This window comes from Rhincodon typus, chromosome 47 (genome assembly GCF_021869965.1).
Source record: "Rhincodon typus isolate 14 chromosome 47, sRhiTyp1.1, whole genome shotgun sequence".
Taxonomy (NCBI): Eukaryota; Metazoa; Chordata; class Chondrichthyes; order Orectolobiformes; family Rhincodontidae; genus Rhincodon; species Rhincodon typus.
Window position 1 is genome coordinate 6,102,304 of NC_063378.1, and position 19,625 is coordinate 6,121,928.

Consider the following 19,625-nt stretch of genomic DNA (forward strand, 5'->3'; position numbering starts at 1 on the left):
AGACCCAAAACGTCAGCTTTCCTGCTCCTCTGCTGCTTGGCCTGCTGTGTTCATCCAGCTCTACACCTTGTTATCTTTGATCAAAAACAAGCACTGATTATAATTCTTCTTGCCGGCACTCAGCCTATATTCTTATATGCCTTGACATTGCCAGTGAGCATCTAAATACTTCTAAATGTTTTCAGAGGTTCTGCCGCTACTACTCTTTCAGGCAACAAATTCTAGACTTTCCCCCGACCCTCAGTGAAGAAATATTTTCTCACATCCCCTCTAAAACTGCTACACCTTACTTTTAAATATGCCCCCATTCATTAACTTTCCTACCAAGGGGAAAAGCCCCTACTTATAGCCCCTGCTCATTTCCCTCACAACTTATCCATTATTTCCCCTGCTTTGCTCCAAGGAAAACAACTTCAGTCTATCCAATCACTCATCATAGGTAAAATCCTCCAGCCCAGGTAACATCCTAGTTAATCTCCTGTGCCCACTCTTCAGGTCAATCACATCCATCGTATAATGTGGATTCCAGAACTGTATATAATACTCCAGTTGTGGCCGAGCAGATTTTTTTTGCAGTTCCAGTATAACCTCCCTGCTCCTGTATTCTGTTGTTCAGCTAATAAAGCCTAGTATATCCTTAACCACTCTGGCTACCTATCCCACTCCCTTAAGGGACTGGTAGACATTCACATCAAGGGTTCCTCTGATCTTCAGTGCTCCCCAGTTCACCATGTAATCCCTTACCTTTTTTTTATCATGCCCAAGTGCATCGACTCACATTAATCTGGATTGAATTCTATTTGTCACTGATCAGCCGTCTATATCCTCCTGTAATCTACGGCTGTCTTCCTACCTGTTTATCAGCCCACCGTTTTTGTTTTTGTATCATACGCAAACTGACTGATCAACCCTCCTATATTCATGTCTAAATCATTTATACATACTTCAATCAGCAAGGACCCCAGCAATGATCTCTGTGGGACCACCCACTGGACACAGGCTTCCGGCCACAAAAACACTCCTCAACCATACCCTCTGCTTCCTGCCACTTGCTCAATTCTGGATCCAATTTGGCAAATTTCATTGGATCCCATGAGCTCTTAACTTTACTGTCAGTCTCTCAAATGGAACCTTATCAAAAGCCTTGCCAAAGTCCAAGCAGATGACGTCAAATGCATTGGCCTTCATTCTTGAATAACAGACCCACATTAATGTCCTCCAGTCCTCTAGCATTTCTCCTGTGGCCACAGAAAAATTGTGAATATTTGCCAGTGCCCTGCTATTTCCTCCCTTACCTCACTGAAAAGCTAGGATACACTTCATCTGGTCCTGACAATTCATCATTTACTTTCAAAATAAAAACCGAAAGAACTGCGGATGCTGCAAATCAGGAACAAAAACAAAGTTGCTGGAAAAGCCCAGCAGGTCTGGCAACATCTGTGAAGGAAAAAACAGAGTTGTCGTTTCGGGTCCGGTGACCCTTCCTCAGAACTAATACACTGAGGAAGGGTCACAGGACCTGAAATGTTAACTCTGTTTTTTCCTTCACAGATGCTGCCAGACCTGCTGGGCTTTTCCAGCAATTTTGTTTTTGTTTCATCTACTTTCAAGCCTGCCAGACCACTCAGAGCCTCCTCTTTGTTTATGCTGATTTCTTCAATTATTTCATCCCTCCCCCTGATTCTATACCCACATTGTCCCTCTCACTAGTGAACACTGGCATAAAATGTTTATTGAGAACCCGACCCATATCCTCTGGGTCCACACAAACTAACAGTGTGGTTCTTAATGGACCCAACTCTTGCCCAAATTATTCTTTTATCCTCGTAAAATAAGTTAGACTGTTCCTGCATGTTACTTGCCATTATCCTTTCACGCCCCCATTCTGCTGTCCTAATTTTCTTTTCAATATCCCTCTTACATACTCCATATTCATATAGATTTTCTGCTGTTTAAGCCCTCAGTACCTGCATAAAATTCTTTTACTCTCTGTTATCCAATCATGTATATCCCTTGACATCAAAGATTTGACAGATTTGTTGGTCCCACCCTTTATCTTTCTTGGAAATTGTGTGCCTGTAATCTCCATATTTCCTTTTCGAATGTGACCCACTTTTCTGACACAGACTTACTGAAAAGCATGTCTCCAAGTCCACTGTGGCCAAATCATATCTGATGTTATTAAAATCAGCCTTCACCAGGTTTAGAACTTCAATTTCAGGCCCATCCTTGTCCCATTCCATAACAATCTTGAATCCAACAGAGTTATGACCGCTGTCTGCAAAATACTCCCCCCACAGATATTTCAACCACTTGCTTCATTACCTAAAATTAAGTCCAGGACAGCATCCTATCTTACGAAGCCTTCTATGTATTGGCTTAAAATGGTCTCCTGAATCTATCCTAAAAATTCTGTTCTCTCTAAATCTCTCACACAATGACTACCCCAGTTAATTTTGGAAAGGAAGAAATCTCACACTGTCACTATCCTATTCCTTTTACACTCTCTGAAATTTGCCTATTCTATTTCCCACTGATTGTCTTGGACCCCTATAGTACACTCTCAACAATGTCATTGTTTCATTTTAAGTTTTACTTAATGGCTTCATTTGAGGAACCCACTAACATGCCATCCCACTTTACTGCTGTAATTGATTCCCTTATCAGTGTTGTGAGATCTCCACTTCTACCTCCTTCCCAGTAGTTTTACCTGAAGGCCCTGTATCCTGGAATATTGAGTTGCCAATCCTGTCTCGCTCTCAACCATGTCTCATGACAACATACTTCCAAGTTTTAATTTGCACCCTCACCCGTCTGCATTGTTCATCAGACTCTTCGCATGACAGTAAAAAACATCCAACCTTGCCAATCTCCCTTGTGCCTGAACTGCCCAATATTTCCAAATCCTTCCTGACTCACTCACTCTCTCTCTTCTAGTTTTTGCTGTGTATCTCCCCGTGCTAAACCATTCCTCAGGATTCCAGCCTGCTGCCAAGTTAGTATTAACCTTGAACAACAGCACTCGCAAACCTCCCCACAAGGAAGCTTGTCTAACTAATTCCAATTCAGATGCAACCCGTCTGCCTTGTATGGGTCCAACCATCCCCAAAAGGGGTCCCATTGTCCCAGAAATCTAAAGACCTAAAGATGATGAGAGAACACACCATCTCTCTAGCCATGCACTCATCTGGATGAACCTCCTATTTCTATGCTCACCAGCACATGGCAGTGGAAGTAATCCAGAGATTAAAACATGTGAAGTCCTTTTATTAGTGTATATCCTAACACCCCAAATTCAGCTTGCAGGATCTCATCCCTTTTTGCCCCCATTTTGTTGGTACCAACATGCACCACAATCTCTCACTGTTGCCATCCAATGTAGCTTTTGAAGACTCTGTACACTTATGTATGAAACCCTCTATTACTCCATGTTCATTCGCTGCCAAGCACTGATAATCTCCAGTCTCCCTGGATATAATGTGAGGAGTCTGCAACCACAGCTCATTGTTGGAATGAAGCCTGATTTTACTCTCTCTCTCACTCTGTCACACTCTTTCTCTGTCTTGCCATCTCTTTCTCTTTTCCACTCTTGTGAACTGTCTAACTGACTCAAACTCCAACTGACTCTGAATCCTTGGACTGAACTCCGTGACATATTGAAAACTTGGCAACAAGTTTCAAGCTTGGACCGAGGTAAGTTTGACAGTAGCAACCGATAGAATATTCATACTCCCTGAGTTTTACAATATTGTCAGATTAATGTTATACACAGTACAAATAGATTCAACAAAAAAAAACGTAGAATAGATAAATCTACAGTTCTGTGTAGATGCCACGTGTTGAATACGGTGTCTTCTTAATCTGGAACTTGCATTCCTTTAAGCAGTATGAAAGCTGATTTTGTGTGTGTGCGAGTGTGTGCGTGTACACCTGCGAGATATTGACATCTGAATCAACTCACATTGCACAGTGACAGTTATGGAATTCCCCACTGTTCCATGTTCATTCTCTGCCACACACTGATAGTCTCCAGTCTCCCTGTATGTAATGTGAGGAATCTCCAACCACAGCTCATTGTTGGAACTTGTTCTGTTCATTGTGACATTAAGATGTCTCCAAGACAGATTAGAAGCTGGGAAGCTCGTGACAGAACAGATTATCACTGCAGACTTCCCCTCAATTATATTGATTGATGAATCTTTAATTCCATCACGGGAAGTAATTGAGAGATTCTGTGGTGGATCTAAAAGCAAATAATGATCAGTTAATTACATGGACTGTGAAGCACTTTCCAGACCACGACAATGTGACAGAAGAAAAAGTAATACATTTTCCTTCTCCACACATCGTGTAACTGAGGCAGATGTTCCAATTCTGTACAGAGGGATGGATTCACTGTCAAAGAATCGGTGCTGAGCAAGTGTTGCACTATCGGAGAATCAGTACTGAGAGAGGACCACAATGTCGGACGGTGTGCGCTGAGGGAGTGCCGTATTGTCGGAGGGTCAATACTGAATGAGGACAGCTCTTCCAGAAGGTCGGTACTGTGGGAGTGTGGTCCTGTCAACACTCTCATTTTTAATGCAAAATGTTCAAACAGCAATGTGATCATTCCATTTTGGTTTTGACCTTTAACCAATATGGCTTCATTTGAAGAGGTTTTCTGACCTCCTACATTCATGTCAGAGTTATTTATACATACTTCGATCAGCAAGGACACCAAAAATGATCTCTATGGGACCCCATTGGACTTGGGCTTCCAGTCGCAGAAACCCTCTTCAACCATCACCCTCTGTTTCCTGCCACTTAACCAATTCCTGATCCAATTGTCCAACTTTCTTTCAATCCCATAGGTTCTTTACTTCACTGTCAAAGTCTTATTTGGGAGACTATCAGAAGCCTTGCTGAAGTCCTAAGAGATGAAGTCAAATGCATTGCCCTTCATTGTTGAATAATAGTGTCACAATTGGCTGTTCTCCAATTCACTGGCACCTCTCCAATGGCAACAAAGGAATCAAAAATTTTTGCCTGTGCAAACATTTTCTCAATCCAATCCTGTATATCCCTCAACATCCATGGTTCGCAGAATTTGTTGATCCCAGCTTTCATCTTTATTGAAACATGTTTGCACATTCCGCTTTCGATTCCCTTTTGAAATGTGTCCCAATATTTTGTCATAGTTTTAAATAAATCTATGTGCTCCCACTCTACTCTAGCCAAATAAAATCTGAACTTGTTACATTGGATTTTTCCATGTTTAGAACTTCAATTTCAAGCCCATCCTTCTCCTTAGTCAAAACAATTTTGGATTTTATAGAGTTATTGCCTGGGGGCGGGAGTTATTGGCGGCACGGTGGCTCAGTGGTTAGCATTGCAGCCTCACAGCGCCAGGGACCCGGGTTTGATTCCAGCCTTGGGCGACTGTCTGTGCAGAGTTTGCACATTCTCCCTGTGTCTGCGTGGGTTTTCCTTCGGGTGCTCTGGTTTCCTCCCACGGTCCAAAAATGTGCAGTCTAGGTGGATTGGCCATGCTAAATTGCCCGTAGTGTTCAGAGGTGTGGGGTTTATAGGGGGATGGGTCTGGGTGGGATGCTCCAAGGGTCGGTGTGGACTTGTTGGGCTGAAGGGCCTGTTTCCATGCTGCAGGGATTCTGAGTTATGATCGCTGTCTGCAAAATGCTCCCCTACTGACATTTGAACCACTTGCCCTGCTTCATTCCCTAAAACTAAGTACAGGTTCATGCCTGTTCCTGCAGGGCCTTCCATGTACTGGCTTTTAAAGCTCTCCTGGATGCATTGTAAAAATTCTGTTGCTTTAAACGTTTCACACCATGACTACCTTAGTTGATGTTGGGAAGGAAGTAATCTCCCACTGTCACTATCCTAGTCCTTCTAAACTCTCTGAAAGTTGATTGCATACCTGCATTTTTTTTTTCCTCTTTGGTTGTCTGGGGGCCTGTAGTACACTCATAGCAATGTGATTATTCCTTTTTAATTTTTACGTTGAACCGATATGGCTTCAGTTGAGGAGCCTCCTAAGATGTTGACCCACCTTACTGCTATAGTTAATTCCCTGATTAACATTGCCTTTACCTCCTTCCCTTTCTTCACCAGAAGACCTTGTCTCCTGGAATATTGAGCTGCCAATCCTGTCTCCCTCCCAACCATGCCTCCGATATAACAATGACATCATACTCCCAGGTTTAATTTGTACTCTCAACTCATTTGCGTTGTTCATCAGACTTCCTGCATTAAAGCAATACCATTCAACCTTGCCAATCTACCTTGTGCCTTAACGGAGCAATACTTCCCATGCCTTCCTGACTCAGTTGCTCTCTCTTCTAGTTCTGGCTGTGCTTCTCCCATGCTGAACCTCAGGACTCAGCCAACAACAAAAACAGGAATTGCTGGAAAAGCTCAGCAGGTCTGGCAGCATCTGTGGAGAGAAATCAGAGTTAATGTTTCGGATTAATCAGAACTTCCTCGGGATCCAGCCCCCTGCCAAGTTAATATTAACCCTACCCAACAGCATTAGCAAACTTCCCCACAATGCTGATCGCATTCCTGTTCCACTGCAACACATCTTTTCCACTGCCCCTAAAAAGTGTCCCAATGCCCCAGAAATCTACAGTCCTCCTTGTAGCACCATCTCTCCAGCCTTAATCTGGATGACCCGTGTATGTCTGTATTCACGAGAATGTGGCACTGGAAGTAATCAAGAGATTACTATCTGTAAAGTCCTATTTTTTTTACTCTACTTCCTGGCGCCCCAACTTCTGCTTTCAGGACTGCAACCTTATTTTCTATATATGACGTTGGTAACAATATGTACCACAATTTCCAATTGTTTGCCTTCCATTGTAGATGATGAAGGCTGTGTACACTCACATTGCACAGTGATGCTAATGAAGCCCTCCTCTGTTGCATATTCATTCTCTGCCACACACTGATAGTCTCCAGTCTCCCTGGATGTAATGAGAGGAATCTCCAACCACAGCTCATTGTTGGAACTTGTCCTGTTCATTGTGACATTAAGATGTCTCCACGTCAGGTTTGAAGCTGGGAAACTCTCAACAGAGCAGATTATCACTGCAGAATTCCCCTCAATTATATTGATAGATGAATCTTGAATTATATGAGGAGAAGTAATTGAGAGATTCTGTGGTGCATCTGAAAACAAAGGAAGAGAATATTGTGACAGAACAGTAAACAGCAGGATGCTATGCAGATATTGCTGTGTTTAATGCCCCTGAATTTCATTCACTTCCCCTCTATGAAAGTTTTTGTTATATTTATAATGGACATTGCCCATAAATTGTCATTATATTCTGTCACCACCAGAGCTGCTGTCCATCGGGAAAGAAAAAAGTTGTTTTCATGTCCTCAGGATGACCCCAGGTTCTTGTCAGCTATTGGATAACATTTATTCATTGCATTACTAAGTGATATGGTATAACTGCAGACCACATCAGGGCAAAATCTGTCTGCTGCCCAGTATGTTCATTTTATCAAGTAGACAACATTTGATTTGTCAGATACTTAGTAAGAGAATAAATCCATCAGATGCAATAGTTTTGAATAAACGAAATAAGATTTCTGATGCAAAGGTACAGTCTCCAATGTATGTACCACATATATTCTAACATCCAGAATTAAACTGATGTCAATATGGGTAACAGACAAACTGAGATTGAAGACACTCCAGAGCACATTAAATGAAAAATGAGGTGAAGACAGATCTTTGAGCGTACCCCAGCTATTAATGACACTGTGGTTCATCATATCTCAATGTTAAATATGGAAGTGGAATTTCTTTCTGACCTACTAGGTGCTTTATTCTGAAACCTAAGTGAATCCCAGGCCTTTTTCTGAATCCTTACTCCAACATTCAGCTACTGGCTCCCTGGACTACTCCTGGGTCCTAACATAGCTGCAACGACAAGTTCTCAGGTCTAACCGAATGGGATGATCAAACGGCGGCTGGGACGACTTCATGTGCTGCTACCACACAGAACGAGTGACCTTCAGTTGGCTTTTCAGCAGCTGTGTGAGCAAACCTCAGCCTTCACGGAGCCTGTCCTTTTGTTTTAATCTGTCTCACTCCTAGGTTCGATGTTTCTCGTTCTCTTTGTCTCTCTCTTTCTTCTCTTCATGCTGTAATTATCTAACTGACTCAAACACAAACTAACTGAACCTTTGGATTAATTTGAGTGATCTATTGAAAACTTGGCAACGAGCAGCATGCTTGTACTAATGTATGGTTGACAGTATTAATGGAATGTAGTGTTCTCTGAATGTTACAATATTCTCAGATTGCTGTTATACACAGCAAATGGATTCAACTGAAAAAAAATACCGAGAACAGATAAATCTACCGTTCTCTGTGCGCTGCTTGTTAAATAGTTTCTCGGTACTCCAGAGGTTACATTGCTCCAACATGGAGTGAGAGCTGGTAACGGGTGAACATGTATATGTGTGTGTACATCTGAGAGATGTTGAAGTCTGTGTGCACTCACATTCCAAAGTGATGGTTATAGAGCCCTCCACTGCTCCATGTGCATTCTCTGCCACACACTGATAGTCTCCAGTCTCACTGTACGCAATGTGAGGAATCTCCAACCAAAGCTCGTTGTTGGAACTTGTTTTGTTCATTGTGACATTAAGATATCTCCACATCAGGTTAGAAGCTGGGAAGCTCTCAACAGAGCAGATTATCACTGCAGAATTCCCCTCATTTATATTGATTGATGAATCTTTAATTATATGAGGAGAAGTAATTGAGAGATTCCGTGGTCCATCTGAAAGCAAAGGAAGAGAATATTGTGACAGAACAGTGCACAGCAAGATGCTGGTTTTTCTGAATTTGGTGCTTCTGAATTTTCATTCACTTTCCCGCTATGTAAGTTTCTATGGGATACTTCTAATGGATATTGCACATGTAAGCTGTCATTATATTCTCTCACCACCAGAGCTGCTATCCATCAGGAAAGAAAAAAAGTTATTTTCATGTCCTCAGTATGACCTCAGGTTCTTGTCAGCTATTGGATAATATTTATTCATTGCATTACTGAGTGATACAGTATGACTCCAGACCAGATCAGGCCAAAATCTGTCTGCTGGCCAGTATGTTCATTTTAGCAAGTAGACAGCATTTGAGTTGTCAGATACTTACTAAGAGAATAAAGCCACGTGATTCAATAGTTTTGAATAAACAGAAATAAGATTTCTGATGCAAAGGTACAGTCTCCACTGTATGTACCACATATATTCTAACATTCAGAATTAAACTGAGGTCAATACGGGTAACAGATAAACTGTGATTAAAGACACTCCAGAACACATTAAATGAAAAATGAGGTGAAGACAGATCCCACAGATCTTTGAGCAGTACCCCAGATATTAATAACGCTGTGGTTCATCATATCTCAATGTTAAATATGGAAGTGGCTTTATTCTGAAACCTAAGTGAATCCCAGGATTTTTTCTGAATCCTTATTCCAACATTTAGCTACTGGCTCCCTGGACTACTCCTGGGTCCTAACATAGCTGCAACAACAAGTTCCCAGGTCTAACGGAATGGGATGATCAAACGGCGGCTGGGACCTCTTCATGTGCTGCTACCGCACAGAACAAGTGACCTTTAGTTAGCTTTTCAGCAGCTGTGTGAGCAAACCTGAGCCTATACAGAGCTTGTCGACCCTATTTGGCCACAACCTCTGGCTGTTCTCACTCACCCAGAAGGATTATCCTATGAAATCCCTGACCCTGGCTGCAGAGAGCAACACGCTATATTAGAGTGACATTGTCAAAAATCATACGATATCAGGTTATAGTCCAACAGGTTTATTTGAAAACACAAGTTTTCGGAGTCTCTATCCTTCCTCCATCATCAGACACAAAATTTATACGCAAAAAATGAAAGCATCATTGAACTGATATGAATGTATTGAGCAAACCTAAGATGGCTGTTACATCTTTAATCAGTTAGAAAGAAGATGCAGGTTTCTACTGATAAATATGCAAATCCAAGAATTTCTTTCAAGTCACTGCCCCGAGATAACTAAAGGTTTTATCAGTATACCAGAGGAGACATCTCAGGTCATGCAATGCATGTTAGATGTGAGGCCTTGTTTAGAATCTGTCTGTGTTTTAGCTTGGAGTCAGAGTTGACAGCTGCAGAAATATCTATCTGTCCCTAAACTAAAGAATCCCCACTCGGTACTGCACTTCCACTCTTCCCTCACCTCTCCTGTATAGCTGGGCCACCCATAGTATCTCAGCCTTGTGTGCTGCTGCACTTCTCCAGAGATCTATCACCAACATCCAGACAGAAAACCAGCTGCTGTGTGGGACCGCGGAGAACTCCTGCACTACCTGCCTGTTTCTCTTGGATTGCCAGGTATTGACACATTCCCTATCTGCCTGCTCCCCACTGACCTGTGCTATGATTATGTGATGGAATACTCAAATACACAACCTTCTTCATTTTCCTGAAGAAGGGTCCAGACCCCAAACGTCAACTTTCTTACTCCTCTGATACTGCCTGGCCTGGTGTGTTCCTCTAGCTCCACACCGACTGTCTTGTTGGGAGTGTTTCAGAGGACTGTTAAGAATCAACCATGTTGCTGTGGGACTGGAGTAACAAGAAGGACAGTCCCAATAAGAACAGCAAATTTCCTTCTGTAAAGGTCATTAGTCCACCTGAGGGCTTTGTACAAAAATTGACCGTGGTTGCATGGCCACTAGATTTTTATTCCACATTTTTGCCATCTGCCACGGGGTTTAACCTGTCTCCACCAAAGCATGAGCCAGGATGTCTGGATTATTAGACCAGTGATATTACCCGTACACCACCATCTCTCCTGCTTCAGTAGGGAGACCACAACTACACACAGTGCCCCAGATATGTTCAGGGCCCTAAACAGTTGTAGAAAAACACCTCCCAAACTTTTATTCCCAAATCACATTGCAACAACCACCAACATCCCACTTGTATTCCAATGCACCTGCTACGGATGTCTATTTGTAATGCATGTACCAGGAATCATTTGAGAGAGCATTAGAAGTTCTGAATGACACAATATTAAATTACAGAGTGTTTAGAGCATTCTAAAGGTCTGAAAAGATGTGAAATTGCTCACATTCTATGGGAATTTGGACAGGGAGAAACTGAGATGCCCAAGCTGTTTGTTACTACACAGTAGTAGGAGATTTCCACCTCAAATCCATAAATAACAGTAATGATTTGACCAGATAACATCAGATCAATGACTTTCGGTCACGTTCTGACAGATGTATTGCGGAGAGCATCTTTCAACGCATTAAACTATCAACGCATTAAACACTGAGATAAAGGAAAGAGTGTTGATGGAATATTCCCCACTTGCCTGTATGAGTGCAGCTCCAACAACACTCAAGCAGCTCAACACAATCCAGGACAAAGCACCCTACTTGATTGACACATCCACAAATATCCAATAACTCCATAACTGATGCTCAGTAGTAGCAGTGTGTACCATCTACAAGATGCACTTCAGAACTTCACCAAGGCTCCTTAAACAGCACCTCCCAAACCCACGAGCATTTCCATCTAGAAGTACAAGGGCAGCAGGTATGTGGAAACGCTGTCCCATGGAAACCCCAACTCTTGCAAGTTGCCCTCCAAGTCACTCACTCTCCCGACTTGGAAATACATCACCATCCCTTCAGTGTTGCCAGTTTCAAAATCCTGGGACTGCCTCCCTTAATTGTGGTACCTACAGCACGTGGACTGCAGTAATTCAAGAAGACAGCTCAACACCACCTTTTCAAGGGGTAATTGGGGACAGGCAGTAAATGCTGGTCCAGCCAGTGATGTCCACATTACGTGAATGACTACACATAGGAGTGATGTCTAATCACAGGATTTGGATAGGAGTTTAACTTGGATACAGGTCCAAGTTTAGAATTCAATAAACTGTGCTGGTCCCTGTATTGCAGATGATTTAACACAGCATTACAATAAGATTACAACAGAGAAATGTATCCTCTGCTCTGTGCCAGTGTTTCAGAAATTCAAAACCTTCTCTCACCCCTCCTAATGTTCCTCCCATCACTATTTCCATCCATTCCTTTATCCCACATATCCAGCCACCACCACCCGTTTCAATATATTGACATGATTCACCTTGACCACTTCTTACATTCTTTCCCCCCCACTTTCTGTGGAAATGAGGCCCACATTCCTGCCACTCCCTGTGAGAATGAGTCCCATGTTCTCCTTGCTACTCCTTGTGAGAGTGAGTCCCACATTCTCTTAGCCACTCCCCGTGGGAGTGAGAGCTCTATTTCCCCCACTCATATGGATGTAAGTCCCACATCCTCCCCAAAAACTCCCAGTGGGTGCGTGTCCAACATATCGCTCCCCATTCCTGTGGGAGCGAGTCCCACATTCCCACCACTCCCTGTGGGAGCAAGTCCCACATTCCCCACCCACTCCCTGTCAGATAAGTGTTACATGCCCACACTCCCTGCAGGTGCGTGTCCCACATTCCACCCCACTCCCTGTGGAAGCGTGTCCTATGTCCTCCCCCACCCAGAACTGTTTTCTATTGATGGCCCTTTTCTCATCTCCTCACTCCTGGACAAGTGGAAACATCTTCTGTATGTCTCCTCGATCAAAACCCCTTTCAGAATTTTACAAACCTTGGTAAGGTCACCCTTCAGCCTCCCTGTCCTGAAGTAACATCACTGGACCAAAAAAAAAGCTCTGTTTCTCTCTCCACAGATACTACCAGACCTGCTGGGTTTCTCCAGCATTCTCTGTTTCCATTTCACCCTCAGTCTTTTCTGGGGAAAGAAGTTCCAGCCTGTTTATTTTATTTTTGGCAGATAGTTATAACTTCTCAGTTCTGGGATCATCCTTTGTCAATACTAATTGAACCCAGTTCAAAGTGTCTTTTCATATAAGACTGTATGCTGTTCGATTTTAATGTTTTTGATGATGGAATCATCACTGAATGAGCCCAGTAATATATTCCGTTCTTTGCTGATCCTTGGGAATGTGAACAGGAGTCACTTTCTGGAATACAACTGAGTGTCTCACTGCATCTGTTTTAGAGTCAACCACATTGCTATGGATCAGAGGCACATGCAGGCCAGGCTGGGTAAGGACAGCATTTACTTCCCTAAAGGGCATTAATGAACCCGATGGGTTTTACAACAATTGACAATAGTCGCATGATCGCTATCTTTTGATTCCATATTCTTATGGAATTCAAATGTCACCTTCTGTCATGGTGGGTTTGAACCTGTCCCCCTCAGAGCATGAGCCAGGGGTCTGGATTATTAGAACAGTGACATTTCCAGTACACTACCAACTCTCCTACTTCAGTAAGGAGACTAAAACTACCCACAGTGCTCCGTAACTGTGTTCAGGGCACTACATCGCAGTAAAAACAACTCCTGAACTTTTATACATGATTCACATTGCAACAGCCATCAACATCCCACTTGTATTCCAAAGCACTTGCTGCACCTGCACGCAGTCTTTTATGAACCATGTACCAGGAATCATTTGAGAGAGCATTAAAACATATGAATGACCGAATAAGAAAATACAGGCATTTAGATCATACTGAAGCTTCAAGAAGATGTGAAATTGTTTTAACACTAGGATTAAAAGTACTCACATTCTATGGGAATCTGGACAGGGAGAGACTGTGAGCTGCCCGGGCTGTTTGTTGCTACATTGTAGTCGGAAATATCCACCTCAAATCCATAAGGAACCAGATCTAGTTTGACCAGATAATGTCAGATCAGTGACCTTCCCTTGGGAGATCTTAAACCAGCTGAATCTGTGGACTGCTGGATTCCCATCACCGGAACAACTTAGAGAAATGGTCTTTCCTTTTCCTGTTGTCATTCTGACAGACGTATTGCAGGGAGAATCTTGCAAACGCAAAATTATTAACACATTAAACACTGAGCTAAAGGAAGGAGTGTGATGCATGGATAGGTGTGCTTCCAACAATACTCAAAAAGCTCAATACTATTCAGGACAAAGCAGCCTGCTCAATTGGCACCACATCCAAAGACATCTACCCTGTCCACCATTAACCTTCTGTAGCAGCAAGTGTTTACCATCTACGATGTACTGCAGAACTTGGAACCATAGAATTCCTATGCTGTGGAAACATCCTATTTGGTCCATCGAGCCCACACCAACCCTCCGAACAGCATCCCACCCAGACTCACTCCTGCTCTGTAAACCTGCATTTCCAATGGTTAATCCACATGGCCTGCACATCCCTGGACAATTTGGGCGATTTATCATGGCCAATGCACTTAACCTGCACATCTTTGGACTAGGTCAAAAGTCACACGACATCAGGTTATAGTCCAACAGGTTTGTTTGAAATCACAAACTTTTGCAGCACTGCCACTTCATTAGGTGAAGTGAAGAAAAGTGCACAAGCATAGAATTTATAGGCAGAGAGATCAGTGGGTGGAGAGATCAAAAGATCATACCAAATGGTGTGAGTGGAGTGTCGAATAATAATAAGTCTCTGCAGGTGATCAAAAGTGTCAGACAGTGTGAGTCAAGTATCAACAGCTGAATAGTAAGTGAAGGGGATGATCTACCTCATACACTGCAGGCAAGGTATACTGGTGAGACTTTGCAGATGCTACGGCAATGGATGAATGGATACAGTGCAACAATTGCCAGAGAGAATAGAAAGGAGGGACAAACTCAGAAGAACCACAATTGCTACAAAGGTACTGAGTAAATTGTTGCAGCGTCTGGGTCCTGATGGACTGCATCCTTGATCTTAAAAGAAGTGGCTAAACAAACAGTTGATGTATTTATTTCAGTTTTTCAAAACTTCCTTGATTCAGTGATAGTCCCATGAGATAGCAAATGTACCACTTTTATTCAAAAAAGAGGGTGATAGAGAGCAGGAAACTGCATCAGAGATAGTAGGAACTGCAGATACTGGAGAATCCGAGACGGGGAGGTGCGGGGCTGGGTGAGCACAGCGGGCCGGGCAGCATCGTAGGAGCAGAAAGGCTTTAGCAGGAAACTGCAGGTTGGTTAGCTTACTTCCATCACAGAAAACATTGACGTTAACCTCTCTGCTCCTATGATGCTGCTTGGCCTGCTGTGTTCATCCAGCCCTGCACCTTGTTGTCTCGGATTCTCCAGCATCTGCAGTTCCTACTATCTCTGCCAGAGAGAAATGTTCCCTCCCAGTTTAGCAGTGAAGGAGATACACAACAATGTAGAATTGATGAGCAGAAACTGATAGCCACATTCTGTATCCATGACGACGGCCTCAACCATGATCTCAGGTTCACGTTACGCTACATATAACCCCACCATACTGATCTATATTTGTAAAACCTTCCTTATTGTCCTGTTTTGACAGTATCACCTTGATAACTTATTATGATCTCCCTACCTTAATTAGTTTGTACGGTTTTGGATTACTTATTACTTTAGTTAGACCGTCGGCATGTGACTCTTATACCTATCATGTTATTCCAGCCATTTGGTTTGTCTCCAGCACCACTTTATTTTTAAATTTTTTTGTAAATATCTCTCTGCCTCAATTAATTGGATTATTGATCATCCCCTTCACTTACTATTCAGCTGTTGACACTTTCCTCACACTGTCTGACACTTTTGATCACCTGCAGAGATTTATTATTCGACACTCCACTCACACCATCTGTATGATCTTTTGATCTGTCTGCATATTGATCTCTCTGCCTATAAATTCTGTGCCTATGTGCTTTTCTTCACTTCACCTGCTGAAGGGGCAGCACTCAGAAAGCTTGTGATTTCAAATAAACCTGCTGGTTTATGCCCTGGCGTGGTGTGACCATGTCCACCCCTGTCCAACACGGTGCGAACCACTGGGTCACCGTGTCACTCAAGGCTTCTTAGGCAGAACCTTCCAAAATCTCAACCGTTCCATCTAGAAGGACAAGGGCAGCAGATACATGGGATCAGCATCACCTACATATTCTCCAAGTTACTCGCCATTCTGTCTTGGCAATATATCACCATTCCTTCAGGGGCGCTGGTGTCAAAATCCTGGAATTCCCTCCCTAATGGCTTTGTGGGTCCTTCTACAGCGTGAGGACTGCAGCGGTTCAAGATGGTGGCTCAGCGCCACCTTCTGAAGGGGCAATTAGGGACAGGGAATAAATGCTGGTCCAGCCAGCGACATGCATATTCAGTAAATGACTATACATAAGTGTGGTATTTAACAGCCGGATTTGGATAGGAATTGAATATACTCACAAGTTGTAGACACTCCATGTTTAACCTGTGCTGGCTCCTGACTCTCAAATTACTTTACACAGAATTACAACGAGACTACACCACAGGAACGCCCCCTCTACTCTGTACCAGTGTTCCTGTTTCACACCAGCTCCTTGTATCTCTCGCCTCCTCGTGTGCTTCTCCAGCTTCCCCTACTTCAACATATCAACACGATTGACTTTGACCACTTCCTGTGGGAGCAAGTCCCACATTCCCCCCACTCCTTGTGCAGTGAGTCCTACATTACCCCCTGCAAACTCCCTGGGGCAGCGAGTCCCACATTCTCAAGCCACTAGAGGGAAGATGTTTCTCCTGAATTACCCCATTGGATTTATTTGGGACTGTCTGCTATCGATGGCCCTTGTTCTGGTCTCCCCCTCTCCCCACAAATGGAAACATCTTCTGTATGTCTCGTCGATCAAAATCCTTTTCAGAATTTTAAAGGTCATCCCCTCAGCTTTCGCTTTTCAAGAGAAAAGAGCCTCAGACTGTTCAGTCTCTCCCAATGGCTGTAACCTCTCAGTTCTGGGATCATTCTTTATAAATCCTATTTGCAACTTTTCCAATACCTGATTCAATGCAAGATCGACACCATCTCAGTCACAGGCAGCAATAACTTACACTTCACACTCAAGGTGACCGAGTTGAACACTCGGTGGTTGGTTTGAGGGTAGTCACAAATACAGCGGACAGTTTGATGGTGATGAATGTATGAAGGGTTAAAGGTCAGCACTGTAAAAATCTCGCCCTCGCTCTCTGTGGTGTCACTGACTGAGGAAGAGGGCAGGTCACTCCAGGTCAGTTTGGGAGGGTTATCAGGGCAGGTGTGGAGGGCTTTACAGATGATATAAGCTGACGTCCCTTCCCGTAAATCCCTCGGGAGTAACATCTTCGGACGGTCAGGAACATCTGTAAAATGAAAATAGCCAGATGTTAGCATCCATTGGAAATGTATTCGGGTTGATTCTATAGTTTTGCATTGAAATCCGACTCTTAAAAACTCAAGGGCAGTCAGACCATCCACTCCATGCCGGCTCAAGCAATCCTGATCACTTCCCATCATTCTGTGAATTTATTTCCCTCAAGTGTCCATCCAGTTTCATTTTGGAATCATTGATCAAAACATCTTCTACCCCACCTTGCAGACAGCGAGTTCCAGATCACAACTGCTCTTAGAAACATAGAAAACAGGAGCAGTTTAGGGCCATTCAGTCCTTCAAACCTGCCCCACAATTCATGGCTGATCACGCAGTGATGTGGCAGAAGTGGGAACCAACATAATAGGCACTTATTAGACTCATCTACCAACTTGTCAATAATGCAGCACTCCCTCAGTGCTGACCCTCCGACAGTGCAGCACTCCCTCAGTACTGACCCTCCCACAGTGGGGCACACCCTCAGTACTGACCCTCCAATAGTGCAGCACTCTGGGATCACACCCATTTGAAGTTCATGTTGATACCTCCTGCAGTCAGACCTGAACTCACAAATTTCAGCCTGAGAGGCATGGCCCATATCCCCTTGGACTGATGGACTGTCAGATGTTCTGGGACTTACCTAGAACCTTTAGATGGACTGGTTCTTTGAAGGTGTGAACTTCGAATCCTTCCACATCCACATAAAAATAATAGTTGTCACTGTCTTCAGGCCTGAGGTTGTTAATTTTCAAGGAGCAATCCTTCTGCTCCAAGTCTCCAATTATATCTGTACGTCCAACAAAGGTGGACATCCCATAATTGGGGTCATTGCTGTAGACGACAGCGTATTTCCAGTGATACCAGTATTTAAACCAAGCTCCCTGCACGGCCTTGTAAGGGTGTGACGGAAAGTCAAAGGTACAGGGTATGACCACACATGAACCATTGATAGCCTTCCGAGCTGCAGTTGTCATTGTCCATTCTTCTGTCGCCACGCCTGAGTGAGAGAGACGGAGAGGTACTGGATATTACGGAACCAATTATGATTGTATTTGGAAACAGAATACAGGGCAGTCTGGTTGACTGCTTACATGGATAACAGCACATAGTGCGTGTGAACATCTGAATCTGGAGCAGAAGTAGGCCGTTCAGCCCCTTGATCCTGTTCCGCCATTCAATAAACTCATGTCTGATCTGTTTGTGTTTAGAATTCCACATTCCCATCTCTCCCCAATAACCGTTGATTTCTTGGCCAATCAAAAGTCTACCCCCCTCCCCCACTTTAAAAATATTCACTGTTCCCATTTTCACTGCCTTCTGAGGCAGAGAGTCCCAAAGTCACACACGCTCTGTTTTAAAAAGGTGACCTGTAATTTTAACATCGAGTCAGCTAGTTCTGGACTTGCCCACAATAGGATATATCATTGCCTCTTCCATTTTAAGAAGACCCCTCAGGGTCTTATAAAGTGAGAGTCTTTTGAGGTACTTTATTCAGATTTAATTGGCTAAATTAAAGCAGATTAAAGTTTGTCAATGCTGCAAGAGACACTGTTAAAAATTCAAAACTGAAATGAATAAAATGCAATGCAGTATTGTTTCTTTTGAGATGCACTCCTACCCCAGCAGTGACCACCATGCACTGACAGCCTGCAGTAAGGCTGTGGACCCTGTCTTTACATACTTGATGAGAAGGTAAACATAATATTGTATTTTGTTGAGTAATTGATGGAGGGTAATCATCTTGCGACAGTTGTGCAGGGTACTGGTTGCTGCACACCTCACTCACATGCTTGGTCCTGTTATTTAAGGACGGACAGATATCTTCAAACCAATCTGCTCAGGCATGCTGTGATCCACCACTGGAGCAGGTTCAGTGGGACATGAACCTGTGCATCCTGGCTCAGAGGTGGGGACACTACCACTATGTCACAAGAGCCCCCTGATGATTATGACAGGCACTGAGACAAGGTTGAGCAGGTTGGGAGCATAACCCATTGGGGTTTAACTGAGACCGGGAAGATCCTGGTATCCAGAGTGCCGCAGTGTCGGACGATCTGATGAGGGAGTGCCGCACTGTCGGAGGGTCAGTACTGAGGGAGCGCTGCACTGTCGGAGGGTCACAGCTGAGGGAGCGCCGCTCTGTCAGAGGGTCAGTGCTGAGGAAGCACCGCTCTGTCGGAGGGTCAGTGCTGAGGCAGCGCCAGTCTGTCGGAGAGTCAGTGCTGAGGGAGCGCCGGTCTGTTGGAGGGTCAGTGCTGAGGCAGCGCCGCTGTGTCAGAGGGTCAGTACTGAGGCAGCGCTGCACTGTCGGAGGGTCAGTGCTGAGGGAGTGTCACTCTGTCGGAGGGTCAGTGCTGAGGGAGTGGGCACTGTCGGAGGGTCAGTGCTGAGGGAGTACC

The 19,625-nt window shown here is 43.7% G+C and overlaps 1 protein-coding gene across 1 annotated transcript in view; it reads right to left on the reverse strand.

Annotated features, from left to right (window-relative positions):
- LOC109923512 (myelin-associated glycoprotein-like) overlaps window positions 1-19,625 on the reverse strand; it is a 32,883-nt gene that overhangs the window by 8,122 nt on the left and 5,136 nt on the right. Inside the window, 6 exon segments of the mRNA XM_048620582.1 lie at window positions 6,889-7,170; window positions 8,517-8,798; window positions 13,671-13,767; window positions 13,769-13,929; window positions 16,931-17,218; window positions 17,867-18,223. Coding sequence (XP_048476539.1) covers window positions 6,889-7,170; window positions 8,517-8,798; window positions 13,671-13,767; window positions 13,769-13,929; window positions 16,931-17,218; window positions 17,867-18,223 — 1,467 coding nt within the window.